At 33.0% G+C, this 15,008-nt stretch overlaps 1 protein-coding gene across 1 annotated transcript; it reads left to right on the top strand.

The window, feature by feature from the left end:
• Positions 1-5,417: 5,417 nt before the first annotated feature.
• Positions 5,418-14,803, top strand: LOC133187869 (uncharacterized). The gene is made up of 6 exons (XM_061323260.1): positions 5,418-5,486; positions 8,205-8,343; positions 8,659-8,736; positions 11,519-11,660; positions 12,090-12,239; positions 12,996-14,803. The coding sequence occupies exons 2-6, from the start codon at positions 8,215-8,217 to the stop codon at positions 13,265-13,267; spliced, it is 771 nt and encodes a 256-aa protein (XP_061179244.1). The 5' UTR covers positions 5,418-5,486; positions 8,205-8,214; the 3' UTR covers positions 13,268-14,803.
• Positions 14,804-15,008: the final 205 nt, after the last annotated feature.

Here is a 15,008-nt window from a genome sequence, read left to right as displayed (position 1 = left end):
CGAAGGACCGGTCTCTACGTCCCGCAGTGGGATTCAAACCCGCGACGTAAGGATCACTTAAGGATCTCCGCGACTTAAAAGCAAACGCTCTAACCACTGCGCCAAGCAGGCGACTGATTTCATTTGAGGGAGTTCACAGAATGGGAATTTATGATGAATTCAGCTCCAAACCTTGCAATATAGCGGCAAAATTCTCTTTCTTTCAAGACAGAGAATTTGTTTGATTCCATGCCTCTTAGAAGCTGTAGGTAAATGAGCTATTTCTCCCAGACGATAAAGAGCTAGATAAAAAGACGATATCCAGGAATCTGACAGGCAAGAAAAGAGAAGACATGCGTAAAACTGGTTAAAGACACTCCTTACATTGGCCGCTAGCTGTACCTGTATGAAAATATGGAACCCGCCCCAGAAGAGACGAACTCGCCTCGCCGCACAGCACCAGCGCCGTCTGTGTACATACACCGTGGACAACGACAGGATCAAGCCCTGCGAACAGTGACAGTAATCAAGACACTATATCGCCTGTATATAAAACATTCTGCTACAACGGACTGGAAATCAGACGGTAAATTGAGAGAAACTCTTGTAAAATTTAGAACAACAAATCACCATCTCCCAGTCGAAACAGGCAGATGGAATTGTACACAAAGAAATGAACAACTTTGTTATTTGTGCGATAGTAAAAAATATAGATGAATACCAATATATTTTGGAATGTAATGCTTTAGAATATTTGAAGAAAATATTCTCGGGCCCGAAATTTTATTGTAAGCCAAATATTATAAAATTCTGTGAAAACATGTGCTCAAAAGATGGTGAAATTTTAAAAAAGCTGTGTACATTTATTATTAAAATTATTTGTTTGGTCTTTTCTCCCTCTAGCTAGATGCGACTCAAACTTCTTGCTTCACCCATTGTATTAATATATGTATATATGTTCTTTTTTAATACCTCATGTACCATTTACATGGTTTTGAGAGAATTGACTGAACTGAACGTTTAATTTAGCTGAAAACAGTCCTAATTAGGCGATAAAACGCCCGTGATTTATCGTCCTCGCAGGAAAAGGTACGGTTACGTGGTACTAAAATGACATAGGTGTCGAATAGCTGGTCGTAGGATGAATACAACGAATGGATTAAGTGTTAAATAAATCAACTATACAGTGCGGATGGTGGAAACTATGACATCAACGATATTCCTTTGATAATGAACGTTCAATTGTGTATGTATGAATCTCTATCAGAGGGAAACAACCAAGGAAATTTGCCGGCAAGTAGGAAGGAAAGTCGATTACAATTCGGGACATCGAAAGAATGGAACGATTTGTTACATTATGACTTTGTATTCATATTTATGTTTACGTCTTAGGTTTGACGCGGCGCGGCGAACAAGAATTAAATCCAGACCTCCCGATCAAGAAGCGAACGCCCCTACCACTAAGTTACCAAACGATCTTCTTGTATTGAATATCACGTACTAGAAATTGCACTTCTTCAGTTGTGCTCTACACCATTACGAATTTCATACTAGATATTGTGCGAATTTTTAAAGCATGTCTGTTCAATTCTTACTAAATACTACATGTATTTTCTTAACAACATTTTTAGAAGTTTAATTTTTTTTAGGCCGCAGCATAGACCACTGATCTAAAAAACCTTACATAAGGACAAAGCCAGAAAGAGACCCCCTCTTCTATGTATTTCTTACCGCCATGCAGAGTCTAAGGAGTATAAAATAAAAGAGAGATGAAGAGATGACGATAACGTTCAGTGATTGATCTTTAAAAAAAACCTACAAACAATACGAATATGTCAACAGGGCATAAAATCCCCCCCCCCCCCCGGAAATTCAAGAGGTGGGATCAGGTGATTAGGATAAGTAAGCATCTTCCTGTCGACCTTTCACTCCAGCCGTGAGCCCATTAATGTGATCCTATTGATCAGATAGACGGAATATTCTAGTCAAATTGAGCATAAAAACGAAGGCCTAACAATTAGTATGAAATATGTCAGTCAAAATATAACAAGGTCATTATAACAACCACAGAATTCACGAAATGTTGACTTTAAACGGGGTTGTTGAAATCCCTTAACAACTTATTGTCAGCAGCCTGCCTTGGTTTAGAAATTCGTGCTCGGGCTCTGCTCATGAGTATCGAATAAGAGAGTTGTAAACATCATATGCACGTGATAGTGGAATATCGATGAATATAGTAGAATAATAGTAGAATAACGATGGAAAAGCTGAAGTCATCTTGTTTGTCATACACTGTAAAAAATAAGTGTTTTAAAAATAAACACCAAATTGCCACAGATAATAAACACTTTAACACGTTTAAAATTTAAACACTTCGTGAAGTGTTTAAGAAATAAACACGTAAGAATGTTTAAATTCTAAACACATGAGGTTTAATATTTAAATACTTCCTTCTCATTCTGTTTAAATACTAAACACTTAAAAAACACAAAATGTTTAAAGATTAAACACTGAATAAACACAAGGAGTTTACTAAATAAACACCGTACGTGTTTAAAATTTAAACATTTCATGTTTTATTAATAAACACGTTCAACCTAAACACTTAAACATGTTTATTCGATGCAACAGATAATAATCACTTAAACATGTTTATACGTCATTTTTTTAAACACTTCAACGTGTTTAATTTACAAAATAAATAAACACTTAAACGTGTTTATAAGTTTTCAACATTTTTATTTGAAACAAACATAAAACAGTACAAAACACACATCTTCTTGATGAGGAACATGTACATAAAGCTTAATTAATAAATGATTTAATGTTGAATAGAGATTCAAACTTTATAAACAATTATAACATTTATCAACATTTGCTAACACACACATGTAGATACATAATTCAATTCAAGTTAAAAGATAGAATTATATAAAAAAAAAAAAAATCTAGCATGAACATGTAAAACCTGCATGTGAACTAAATTCAATAAAACTGGTGGCGGGGGGGGGGGGGGGTGAAATAGGAAAATCGCTTAATAAAATGAAATATTATTTTTCAGGAATAAAATTTTGAAACTTTATCTTAAAAAAGGGAAAGGGCGTCCATTACATCGTTTTTAATTAAACAAACAATTTCATAATTAAATATAATGCACAAAAACTGAAAATCTTATTTATTGCCTGGGTACGGGATATATACATTGTGTATGTATTGCAGTTAATAAATCCAGTTGTACCCGTATAATTTTACTTTCACTAATATTCAGAGTTTTAACCAAATGAAGAAAATTTCCAGTTTTTACCTGTAAACGACTAATTCATTAAATATTCTTGCAACTTCACAAGAGCTGCCGGGGCATCACTCACTAAATTTCATATGATATTCTAACCGAGTTAAACAGTCTCCTCTGCTTGTGTGTAAAATTCAGGTTCTTCTGCCACGGATGATGATCTCCAGTTTTCCATTCTCCAAAATTTTATTCAACCTTAGTATTTCTAATTCCTTCTTCTTATCAGAAATATCCTGAAAAATAGATAGATAAAAAATATTCACTATGCAAATTCAGAAAATTATCTGTGAAAGAATACATTGAGATAAAAAAAAATTGTTATCCTTCACGCCAGTTTTAATTATAAAATACATATTGAGAAACGAGTTTGAAATAAAAATCTGCAATACAAATAAATCATATAAGCATACAAACAGTGTATATGTATACACTAAAAAATTAAATATTAATGTACCTGCAGGAGCAGCCCAACAGCAACAATTAAAAGGGGGAAGGTTGGGGGGGGGGGGCTACCCAAGGCATTTTCTATCATGTAAACAACACTCCCCAAAAATGTAAAGTCTCCTTAAAGAATACATGCGCTGGCAGGGGATGGAAAGTGTTGTTGTTAACGCTTATGTGTTAAGTTATGTATGGTCAGCAAATAATCATAATAATGCGTGATAGGGAGCATAAATTTTATCAAGGGCAGGTAATTGGATTACATTTACTTAAATTTCATGTTACTGGGAGACCCAAAACTAGTGTAGGCTAGGAAACAATGATGTTTGTGTTTGTGTGTGTAAGGGGTTGTGTGTGAGGGTGTGTGTGTGTAAGGGGGGTGCCCCTTTTTCTTTGAAATGCCCTTTAAACTCACCTCTCAAGGTTAAGTGTGATCTTCGTTTAAAATCACTTTCCTTTATCAAGTAATGTATTCTTCTCAGGATTCACAATAAGAGAGGAACGTCCCTGCAAATTAATTAGATATCGCAAAATACTTAAAGACTACAAATATTTTATGCCGACCGCTGCACATGGCAGCATTTGCACTCAGACGATAAGCCTAACAATCCTGCATTTCATAAATGAAAAGCAGTATAAATCTCTAATGTATTAAACATTCAATTTTTTTCAGATTTTATATAAAGAAATGTATAAATACCTCCTGTTTCCTTGTTAGATATGGTGTTTTTGCCAGTATATGCGTGATTCTGCATCTTCTGCGTTCAAATGGCATGTTATGACATAATCAATTGCGTCATTTTCTATCATCACGTATTTAACGCAGGTGTTTATTTTGCAATTTCTATATATATGCCAAGTGTTTAATTTATAAATATATTATGGTTAAGAAATGAACACTCGTGTTAAACACCGGTGATTAAAATATTGATAAAATTATAGAAGTCATCATAGTATATGTTTCTCTTTCCCCTTTAACAGTTTATGAAATTTATGAATTTTTGGCATAAAATTACCATAAATTAATGTTAATTGTAATTGCTTTTGGTATGATCTAAAGTCAACGTATTGCCTGGCTATTCATATTTTTTCTGTGTCGAAAAATATCTACTAGTATGTACGAAATTACTTCATAAATTAAGAAATTGTACAAATAACAAATGCACACAGCAATACTGAGAAGCAACACCTAATTTAATTTTTTGATTTGATGCATATAAACATTGCGTGTTTAAGATGGATGATTAAACACCCAACTTATTGAACACCAATTTAAATAGTCGTGTTTATATGTTAAACGTTAATGTTTTGTATTTAAACTCACCATGTTTAATTGTAAAACACGACTGTTTAAAAATTAAAACACAAGTTAAACATCATTTTTTTACAGTGTACAGTGTAGTTGTTTGTTGGTCCTTATTGTCCTTAGTGTAAAACATCCAAAATATAAAATAGACACTCTGTAATTAAATACATTGGGGGAGATAGTAGTCATACAAACAGAAAGCCTTTTGGGTGAATTGAACAAGATCTTTAATAGCTGTAACAAAGAATCACCGGCATCGTAAAAATGTTAAGGTTATGTGCATAAATAATTAAATATAACGTAGACTAGACACCTGGATTTTCCGCCGTAAAATCCAGCTCTTTGTATTGTTCGTGCTTATGATTGAAATTCAAGCATTATGCACTCATTGACCATTTCTTTTTGAAACAGCTGAAAATATTTCATATTATAATGGTCAGGATTTCATATTTCTGTTTGAGTGTTTAGGTAAGTAGTTAATATTTTTCATGCATTATAAAACATAGAGTCTATGTTTATTTTACAAATTTTGTATGAATTTGGTCGTCATTTGTAATGCTACATTTCAACTTTTTGTATAATTGCTAGCTGATTTAAAGTTAATAGCATAAACAAAAGAATTAAATACGTTGCATTATCAATTATATTAAATTGTACATTTTCATAAATGTTAAATAACATTTTCCTTTAGATGTGTAATTTTTAAAGCTATTTTTATTTTGAAGTGCTTATTTGGTACCATTTATGTATTCTGTATATTTGCATTTAAATATGATTAGGTGTGGCACTCCTACTCTAACACAGTTTTGTTTTAAATTTCTTACCTACCTCCATACAAAACTCCAGGGTATACCTGCTCCACCAACTTAAACACTTACCTTCAGATAATTGTTTATTAATATGAATAATTATGGTCCTGCTTTTCTTGGGAAGATAACTGTTATGAATGTTTTTATATATATTTCCAAGCTAAAAGTTTATCCTTTTTGTTACCAAAATCTACATAAGTGGCCTTGACTTGAACAAACTACCTCACATCTATACTTATAAATTAATAAATTTTGCAAATAAACTCCGAAACGGGTGCATCAGAGTTCTTACTTACTCCTCTAACAATACACAAGATACAAGATGATGTCCGTAAACTATATTTAGATTTCACTTGCATAGTAAGAATCGTACATTAAATTAAAAGTCTACTTTTATTTTCTATAAACAGCCATAAAATAGCAAAAACTTGAGTACGGTGGCGTTTTCGGTTGGCGGATCTAAGTTACTGGCAATTTTTAATGAAACTGACAACAAGCAATCGTTATTTATTTCATAAAACGTCATCACTGAATTATTCAATCAAAACTTGATTTAAATTATATAAAAGAAATAAGTTGTGATAACCGATTAAAAAGGGAAATATGCAAATTATTTTCGTCATTCACCGATCTTGATATTGACGGAAGCTTCTAGAACATCATACAGCATCGAGCCCGATATTAAAAAAAAACAGAGGCACTTATAGCTGCATAACATAAAAAAAAACTTTTCTGTGATTGGTCATTGAAATCATGGTAAATCATTGGTAACACTATAAGTTGTGAATATATTTATATATCGAAAGACCATTACATATATATACATGTATGTAGTAGGTTTTCCTAATAAATTTGTCGGTAAAATTTGTATATATTCCTTACTTAGAGCGTCGTGGCAACGAACCCGAAGTACAATTTGTACTTCGTAATAAACTTGCTTACATGTAAAGAGAAAATTAATGAATAAGGTATTGTTCAAAAACAATTAAAGATGTAAAATTTTGTGCTTTAATCAATACATTTCATTTTTTTTTTTTTTTTTTTTTTTTTTTTTTTGAAAACAGTCTTTTGTATCAAATACTCGGCCTATTTATAGGGCATTAAAAGCTAATTTTACACAGGTACTTGAGTCTTGGTTTATAAATATGTACGTACCTTATTGATATGTAAGAAAGTATAGTACATTATTTACATATCAGTAAGGTACAAACATATTTATAAACCAAGACCCAAGTACCTGTGACATTTGACCCCCCCCCCCCCCCCAAATCAATTTATCAGTAAAATGTGCAGATTCAGTGCTTTTATCCTTAACGGAAATGAAATAAGAGCATCTGAAGTACAATATCCATAACATAGTATAACAGATTTCACAATAAACGTCAAGTTTTTACAAAGGGGGGTGGGGTGGGGGGTGGAGACGTACATTTACTTCTAGCGAGATTTTGAACGAAGTATTAAGCCTGTAGGCTGTCAGTAGAAACTACAAAATATTTTCTGTCGGTAGTAGTATAGATTCAATTCCCCGCGCTTGCGCGGGATTTCATCTAGTAGCTTAAAAAAAAAGTGCAATCTTTTCTGGCGCATTGGTTATTTAAATGTTTACCTTGCTTTTATTATCTCCCCTTAGAAGGGGTAAATGTTTTTATCTGAAAAGTCTTATATTCCCTATACTAAAGTGCATCTTGGGCCACATTTGCTTGAAATTCGTGCAGTTCATGACGATAACGAAGAAATTTCGATCAAAAAACTCACTCAAGCTTTTTGATCGTTGATGGAATATTCTAGTTTTTTTTTTTTTACTTTAATCGACAACTGAGTTCAGTGTTCTTACCAAACTTGAATGGTCGCCCGCGTGGTGCAGTGGTTGAGCGTCTGCTCTAGAGTCCCGGAGTAAGGAGTTGATCCTTACGTCGCGGGTTCGAATCCCACTGTGGGACGTGGAGACCGGTCTTTCGGATGAAACCGTATAAACCGAGGTCCCGTGTCGCAGTAGATGCTGGCACGAAAAAGATCCCTCACTGCTCAATAGCCCTCAGTGCCGAGCATAGGTCGAAATTTGCAGCTCTCCACAGGCAAGTGGTGGCGTCTCCATACGAGTGAAAAATTCTCGAGAGGGACGATAAACAACAAACAAACAAATAATCAAACTTGAATGATACAAGTTTAAAATAACAATAATCGCAATATTGATAATGAGACCTAAACAAAATTTTTATTAGGAAAAATATTTTGATGGCATAACACTTTTTGAACGCTGTGAAACCATTAAGCTATATTTCCAAGTGGTTCGTGTGAAACGTTTGAATTTAACCCTAAAGTTAGTTATGTTAGATAGGAAGCAATGTTTCATATACTGAGTAATATATTTATCCAGGTCTTTCAAAATGCAAAGAAAACGTTTCTTGATGTTGGTATTAGTATTTTTGACATTTGGATTTTGGCTCGTGGCCCTGGTCACACCAGGCTGGCGAATTTCATCAGTAATGAAGCCATATCCATCTGTTCAATTCATGGTATGATAATCCATATATAATTCCAATGTTTTATTCAAAGTTTTACCTTTTTTGGATAAATTTGATATATTTTGCGATCAGAAATAGTTTATCATTTCATTAAAGTCAGTGTATTTGATTTTGATATTAACGAGAACTTCATTTTCGTGCGACTAAGGCTCCTCAAAAGTCAAAGCAATTTTTTTTTTCAAAAATATTATCATATTTTGTTTCCTGAGAAAGACACTTTTTAGCATCACATTAAATGATGAGTAGTTTTGTGTGTTTTAAAATCTTTTAAGTTTTTTTTTTAAATCAAAACTTTTCGTTTTACAGAAGAGACTATGGAAAAAATTATCAACAGAGCAAGGTTTCATAAATGACACCTTTTATGAACAGTTCATCAAAGGCCGGGTAAGATTGAATCCCTTTCAATCAATGTATAAACCAATAAAATAATGCATGTACCTTACATCCACAGAGATAGTAAATTTTGTCTGCATGATTCATCACTTATACTTAAGATTTCGATTAAGTCCTATAATTCTTGTATCTTAGCGGGAGCATTAAAACAGAGACGCGAACTTTATACAAAAAAAACTTTTTCATGAGGTTGATCTATGGATATATCGACTTTGCAGAAAGCATATCATCGTTAAGTCGAATGCTGACCTACGTTTTTCATATAAATTGTAAGGCCATTACTTTCACACTGAATCAACGGATTTTTCCATTTGCCCGATCATGACAAGGAGCACACGGCGGGTATGAACAGTCGAAAAGGGTGCTTACTTCCTAATGGTACCTGATTCCACCTCTAAAGTTTTGCTTTGCGCTCAATCTGTATTGTTCGAATGGACTTCTGATCTTGATTACTGTTTATTATCTTCATCTTTCATCGACCCACCACAAGGTCGATATGCTTTTTAGACGGAGGCCTATGAGCCTCCTCTATTGCTACTGGTAATCTTGCATGTGACGTCGATAATAAACAAGAAAGATTTGGGGCAGACACCACCTAGCGGCCAGATTGGACAAATTTCTTCAGGTTTCACAGTGTAACATAGATATATAAACAGATTACTAATCAGAATTTAGTTAATAGGATTTTGCTGCTAAAGTCATTTCTTTCGTCAATTTCTATTATTTCGTTAATATTTTGGTAGATCATAAAATAGTATGAATATATGTTTATCTGAAGAATCAGAGAGCCTCGCGTGCTTTGCTATCGCATTTGGAAAACGTGATCGCCACCTGGTGCTGGAATTCTTTAACAAGTCAGAAACAAACATAATCGGCGCTGAAGGAGGAACGATCGACAACTCTGCAAGGGAGATTAAAACAACGTTTATTCTTGTTGATTTTCTTTAATTTTCATGATTTTGATGATTTGTCAATGCAAGTTTAATTTTTGTGTATACAGCCATTTTTAAACCAAGCAAAATTATGAATGTGTTTAAATATGGACATGAAGATAGCCGTGTACACGAAATGTCGACTCTTGCAATAAAGCGGAATTTATTTCTTATTTGTAGTTTTTCTTTTATACTACATAAATAAATACATGATTCTTCTCACGTGATCTCCCGATATTTCAACGATCTTCCGCACCTCCTGCTGATTTTTATATCCCGCATTTTAAGAATCTTAAAATTGATTTTTTTTTTTTTATTTGTTGACACTATGTACATGTAAATAGTTCTATATTTAATTAATCGGAATAAAAAAAATAGATTTAGATAAGAACTTCAGTGTAACGAGTTATCACATCAGCGAGCTCATTAAAATCGGCATGAGGTCGAATAATTTTTCCAAGTTGTACAAATGAATGATTTCATAACCGATAATGAAGACTACAACTGAATGCAGAATATTAATTTGTAATTAACTGAAATTTTCTTATGACATCAAAATGCTGTAGTGGTCATTAAAAATAACAGTAATCCTTAACCTTATTTTATTTATTTATTAACATTTTTAGTAAACTGTTTTTGCTTAGATAATCAAGAGAGTATTTTTATTTTAGCTATGCAGGGTAGCTGTACCACACTGAGTACGTTTACTTATTTTACCGGCCATTATAGATCATATGGCATTAACTGTCAACCCTACTCAGTTTTATATCGGTTGGCATGGACATGTTTGGTCCATCTTATTATAGCGTTTTATTGCCAAAGTTTTTTCTTTAAATAGAAAACTGTATTAGTAGTTGATTGTGATTCTTGAACATATAATTTGTGTTTGCAAGAAAAATACCAAGAATATTTCTTTCTGTCTTTGAGCCATATCCTTTTTTCAGACCAAAATTCCATTGTTTGTTTTTGTCGTCGAATTAATTAAACCTTGCATTTTTCGTTCTAGTGAATATTGTTAATTTTCATAAATTGTTGATTCCACCATGCCAAAACACTAAAATATATATGTACAAGGATGCCTATGATTAACAAAGAAATACCCCCTGCCTAAAAAACGTAAATAAATCATATATGAAATAAATGAATACAATTAAGAAATGAAAATCTTTGATACAAAATAATAATCAAAGTAGAGAAACTTGTCCTATATTTTCAAAGCTTACATTTAAATCACAAATTTGTTATACTCTGGGAGAACTTACAGGCTTCTCAAAACTCGTAACAGTTTTGTGCTATAGTATTTATGCATGCTACATGGCTTAATTGTGATTACATGTTTCTTTCAGCTTATAAAGTTTTGATAAGGTATACTCGACTGATTATTAATTAGAAAATTTTATGCCCATTTCTTTTTTTAGTTAGCGTTTTCTCAAAATATCATTTCTCCTTAATAAAGAACTGAAATGTTTAAAAAAGAAAAAAAAAACAGGCCCAAGGAAGTATCTTTATTTTCAAAAACCATTTCATGTGTTTCATGGGTCTTCCAACCATTAGATTATTCTTGATAACTTTTATTCGCAATTCGTCAGCATAAATCGATCTGTTACTATTAGTTTTCGAAACTGAGAAAACATCCTTCATATTGAATACTGTCAGGATGGTTTGTACAATATATAGTATGTTTTTAAACACTTTAAATTGCCATGCCTCTGTCATGCAGTACTTTCAGTACTTCGATTATGTGAAGGCGGTGTATCTATATGAATTGATTGTGTGAAAGGGCTGCATTTGTTATATTAATTTCTTTTATATATCGGAGGTGTTTTTTTTTTTTTTTTCAGGTAGAAAAGATACAAATTACCATATTCAGTGAAAGTATCTTTTACTTGAAGAATTGTACCTACGAAAGAAAAGATGGAAAACGTACAAATAAATGCCTGTCTAACCCACGCTCGGCAGACACAACAAATAATACAACTGACTGTAAGCTATTTATCTATTCATCATTTGTATAAATATTCCCCCAAAATAAAAATAAAGTCATCTGATTCATTTGATAGTAAAAGGATCAAGATCTTGCAAGATGTACATGTACAAGTCACGTATGCTTTGTGGATTAATTTAAAAAATCTTATTATGAAATATTTGAGTATCTTTTTTTTTTTTTTTTTTTTTTTTTTTTTTTTTTTTTTTTTTTGGCAATATACAGTAAAACTTGTATAATCTGGATTTTGTGAATTTCAAAATACATGTATTGCCTATTATGATGAAAACTTTATGTCGTATCTTTATGTTTAAAGTGTGTAATCCAGAGTGTTGTCTAATTAGGCCAATTTCTAAGAAATTAGTGGTATCCAGATTGGATAAATTTTACTGTAGAAAGAAAAAATAATCTTCCGATAACACTTTCAGATCTCTTAATTTCTTGGTCTGAGATGCAGATTCATTATGCTGCATTTATAGCTGTCTTAGTTTTATGTTTGGTGAGCTTTTTCTTCCTCATGAAGAACTCTGGATCCGACCGTAAAGTTCTATTTGGGGGAATGGCCTTGTTTGTATCAGGTAATGTTTTTGAATTTGTATATATACTGGTTGTTTAAAAAAGATTTTTTTCCTCTTTTTGCGATTTTTAAATAAAATTCTTAATAGCATATCAAAATACCACTTTTGACATTATATACTTAGGTTATGATAATCAATAATCTGGAGGAAGAAATTGTGAAGTAGTTAAGGGGGGAAAAGAAATGCAAGAGCATCCTCTGAATACGGTCATTTTTTAAACCGAGGCAAGCTACTGACAAATAAGTTGATATTACAAGGATTCCAAAAATCCCATTAAAAAAGGAGATTTTAGCAAATTATACTATCGTTATAATGACCTTGTTTGTACAACCTTTCGTTGGATTGTACATGTATTTTGTCTGACATGTTTCATACCATTTGTTAGGTCATTGCTTTTATACATGTAATAAATTTGACTACAGATTATACTCCTTCATCCTGATCAACACACAGGGCTCACGAATGTGACCGGTCGACAGGGAATGTTTATTCAATCCTCCTAGACAACTGATCCCACCTCTGGTGTTTCCAGGGGTCCCTGATTTTGTCCTATTCTCGATTCTTTGTGTTTACTGGATTTGTGAGATTGTTCACTGTTTGTTATATTCACCCTTTAGACATGTTTATTATATTCTAAGTACATGTAATCATTTTCACAATTTGGAACTTTTCAAGCAGAGTTTTATTATGAAATTGAATAAGTGCAAGTAGCTTCAGTGAATATTTAATAATCATTAAGTTGCATGTTCATTTCAGTTGTAATTGAACTCATCCTGGTTATTCGATGGATTATACTGAACATAAACACTAACAAATATTATCATTCCACTGAAAATGCGAAGCTTTGGGAAGAAAGAAAAAATATTGTGCGCCTCAGATTTCCTTACTCCATCCTTCTAGCTGCTCAAGGCTTGATTTTTAGCGCACTGGCCGTACCCTTTACATGTGTTTTGTACAAGAAATTACGTCAAAAGGCTACAAACAGACTGCAAGATGAAGAAAATGAAACCCTTATAAGGACTGATTGACTTGTTTTATGTTCTTTGTTCTCTCATTAACAATCAAAAAATAAGTGCTTGTAGAAGTAATGGTGGTTCGCCTTTACTAATTTCAAATTCATTATTTTCAGTACTTTTTTCTTATGTGTTTACCCTCGTTATCTCGAATTCTCGGGGCCGTCACGGTAGAGCGCTCGCTCCGTGATCGGAAGGTCATGTGTTCGAATCACAGGCGCGACTGACCTAAGTCGATAAAAAATAGATAGCAACTGTTCCTTCGCTAAGCGCTCTGCACTTCGAAGAGAAAGTCGCGGGTCTTTCGGATGAGACCTTAAAAACCGAGGCCTTGGGTCACGGTAGGCGTTGGGACGATAGAGAACCCTCACTGCTCAATGGCCTGAGTGCCGAGTAAAGGTCTAAATTTGAAGCCATTCACTATATGGTGACGTTTCTTTGTGAGTGAAAAATTCTCGAATGTGACGTAAAACAACATACAATCAATCAAACAATTGAATCCTCTGGTATCTCGAAGTTTCATCTTGGCCTCTAGAAAAGGAGGTTTGTTTTTTCCAGTGAATTATATTACTTAATGTTTTTTAAAGTATTTGTTATCAAGTGATACTTTCTATCTGTTAATCAATGATATATTTATAAACTGTAAAAGTTTTAACTTTATAAACCACATAGTTTTGGAGCTATTGTACAAATAAATTTTTGGACATGTTGACCTTTGACAAAAACCTTAATAAAAGAAAGTAAATTAAATAAATTCTGTTTAAAGAATTGAGTTGTCCTTACGACGGAAAAACAATTCCTTGCGTCGAAATGGAATTGTATAATCGTTGTGTAATGGTTCATAGCCAAAGGAAATTTATTTTTGGTGATATGTTTACAGAGACTTCTAATATACATTTTTTACACAGGCTCAAGCAGGTCAATTTTTTTGTACATCTTAATAAATGACAGGTTTACGTAAGTTTGTGAGAATGAGTCCGCCATTCATTTTGTTTACCTCGCAACTGCTGCGGACTTACAGGTTTCCATAGTTTTTTCAACATAAATCAATGTTGTTTTTTTATCTATGACTTTTCCTGGGCGGCGAGGGAGTGTGTTCATTATACATAATTATATTATATAGCTTTGATTATTGTGGTAAAACTACTGTAGATTCCTAAATATACGCGAGGAATTAATTATCGCGTAATTACGCGAGAAGCACCACTCGCGAAATGAAATTACCCGCGTTAATTTTTATGGTGCTGAAATCAATGTAAAATCCCTCGATCAACCGTCCACTCGCGAATTATTGTTCTCGCAATTTGACGTTGAAGAGCCATTTCGCGATAATAAGTACTCGCGAAAAATAAGGAATCTACAGTATAGGGCCTGGCTAAAATGCATTTTGTTGTAATCAGTGAAGTGTGGACAAAATGAACATTGTGTTGAAAATGCATTGATGTATTGTGATATTTTATTAATTACATTTTTGATACATTGTAGAAGGAAGTTAAAGAATCGGTACCATTGCAGACTTGTGTTTTGTAATTGTATACGTTTATTAAATGCTAGCAAACAAGCTTCTTTCACTAAACATGTGTTCGTGTTATGATTGTAAATAATTTATATGTTCGTTTGATTGAAACGAATTAGAACATAAAACTTAAGTAAGTAAACAGAAAATGGTTAATTAACCGGATGCTTCGACTGAATCATCTGATTGGCCACAATATCCGCTTTTTCAGTTTGCTTTAAGGGACACAGTGACGCAAAA

The sequence above is a fragment of the Saccostrea echinata genome, unplaced genomic scaffold, assembly GCF_033153115.1.
Source record: "Saccostrea echinata isolate AGI-Se365-2 ecotype Australia unplaced genomic scaffold, CSIRO_AGI_Sech_v1 ptg000015l, whole genome shotgun sequence".
In the NCBI taxonomy this organism is placed as follows: domain Eukaryota; kingdom Metazoa; phylum Mollusca; class Bivalvia; order Ostreida; family Ostreidae; genus Saccostrea; species Saccostrea echinata.
Note: the sequence above shows the minus strand (reverse complement) of the source record. Positions and strands in the feature narration are given on the sequence as shown.

What these genes read in the sequence shown, in the direction of transcription:
- LOC133187869 (XM_061323260.1), top strand. Translation starts at nt 8,215, where the DNA reads ATGCAAAGAAAACGTTTCTTGATGTTGGTATTAGTATTTTTGACATTT. An exon ending in ATCCATCTGTTCAATTCATG is followed by an intron (nt 8,344 to 8,658) that starts GTATGATAATCC and finishes TTCGTTTTACAG; the next exon opens with AAGAGACTATGGAAAAAATT. An exon ending in AATGGCCTTGTTTGTATCAG is followed by an intron (nt 12,240 to 12,995) that starts GTAATGTTTTTG and finishes TGTTCATTTCAG; the next exon opens with TTGTAATTGAACTCATCCTG.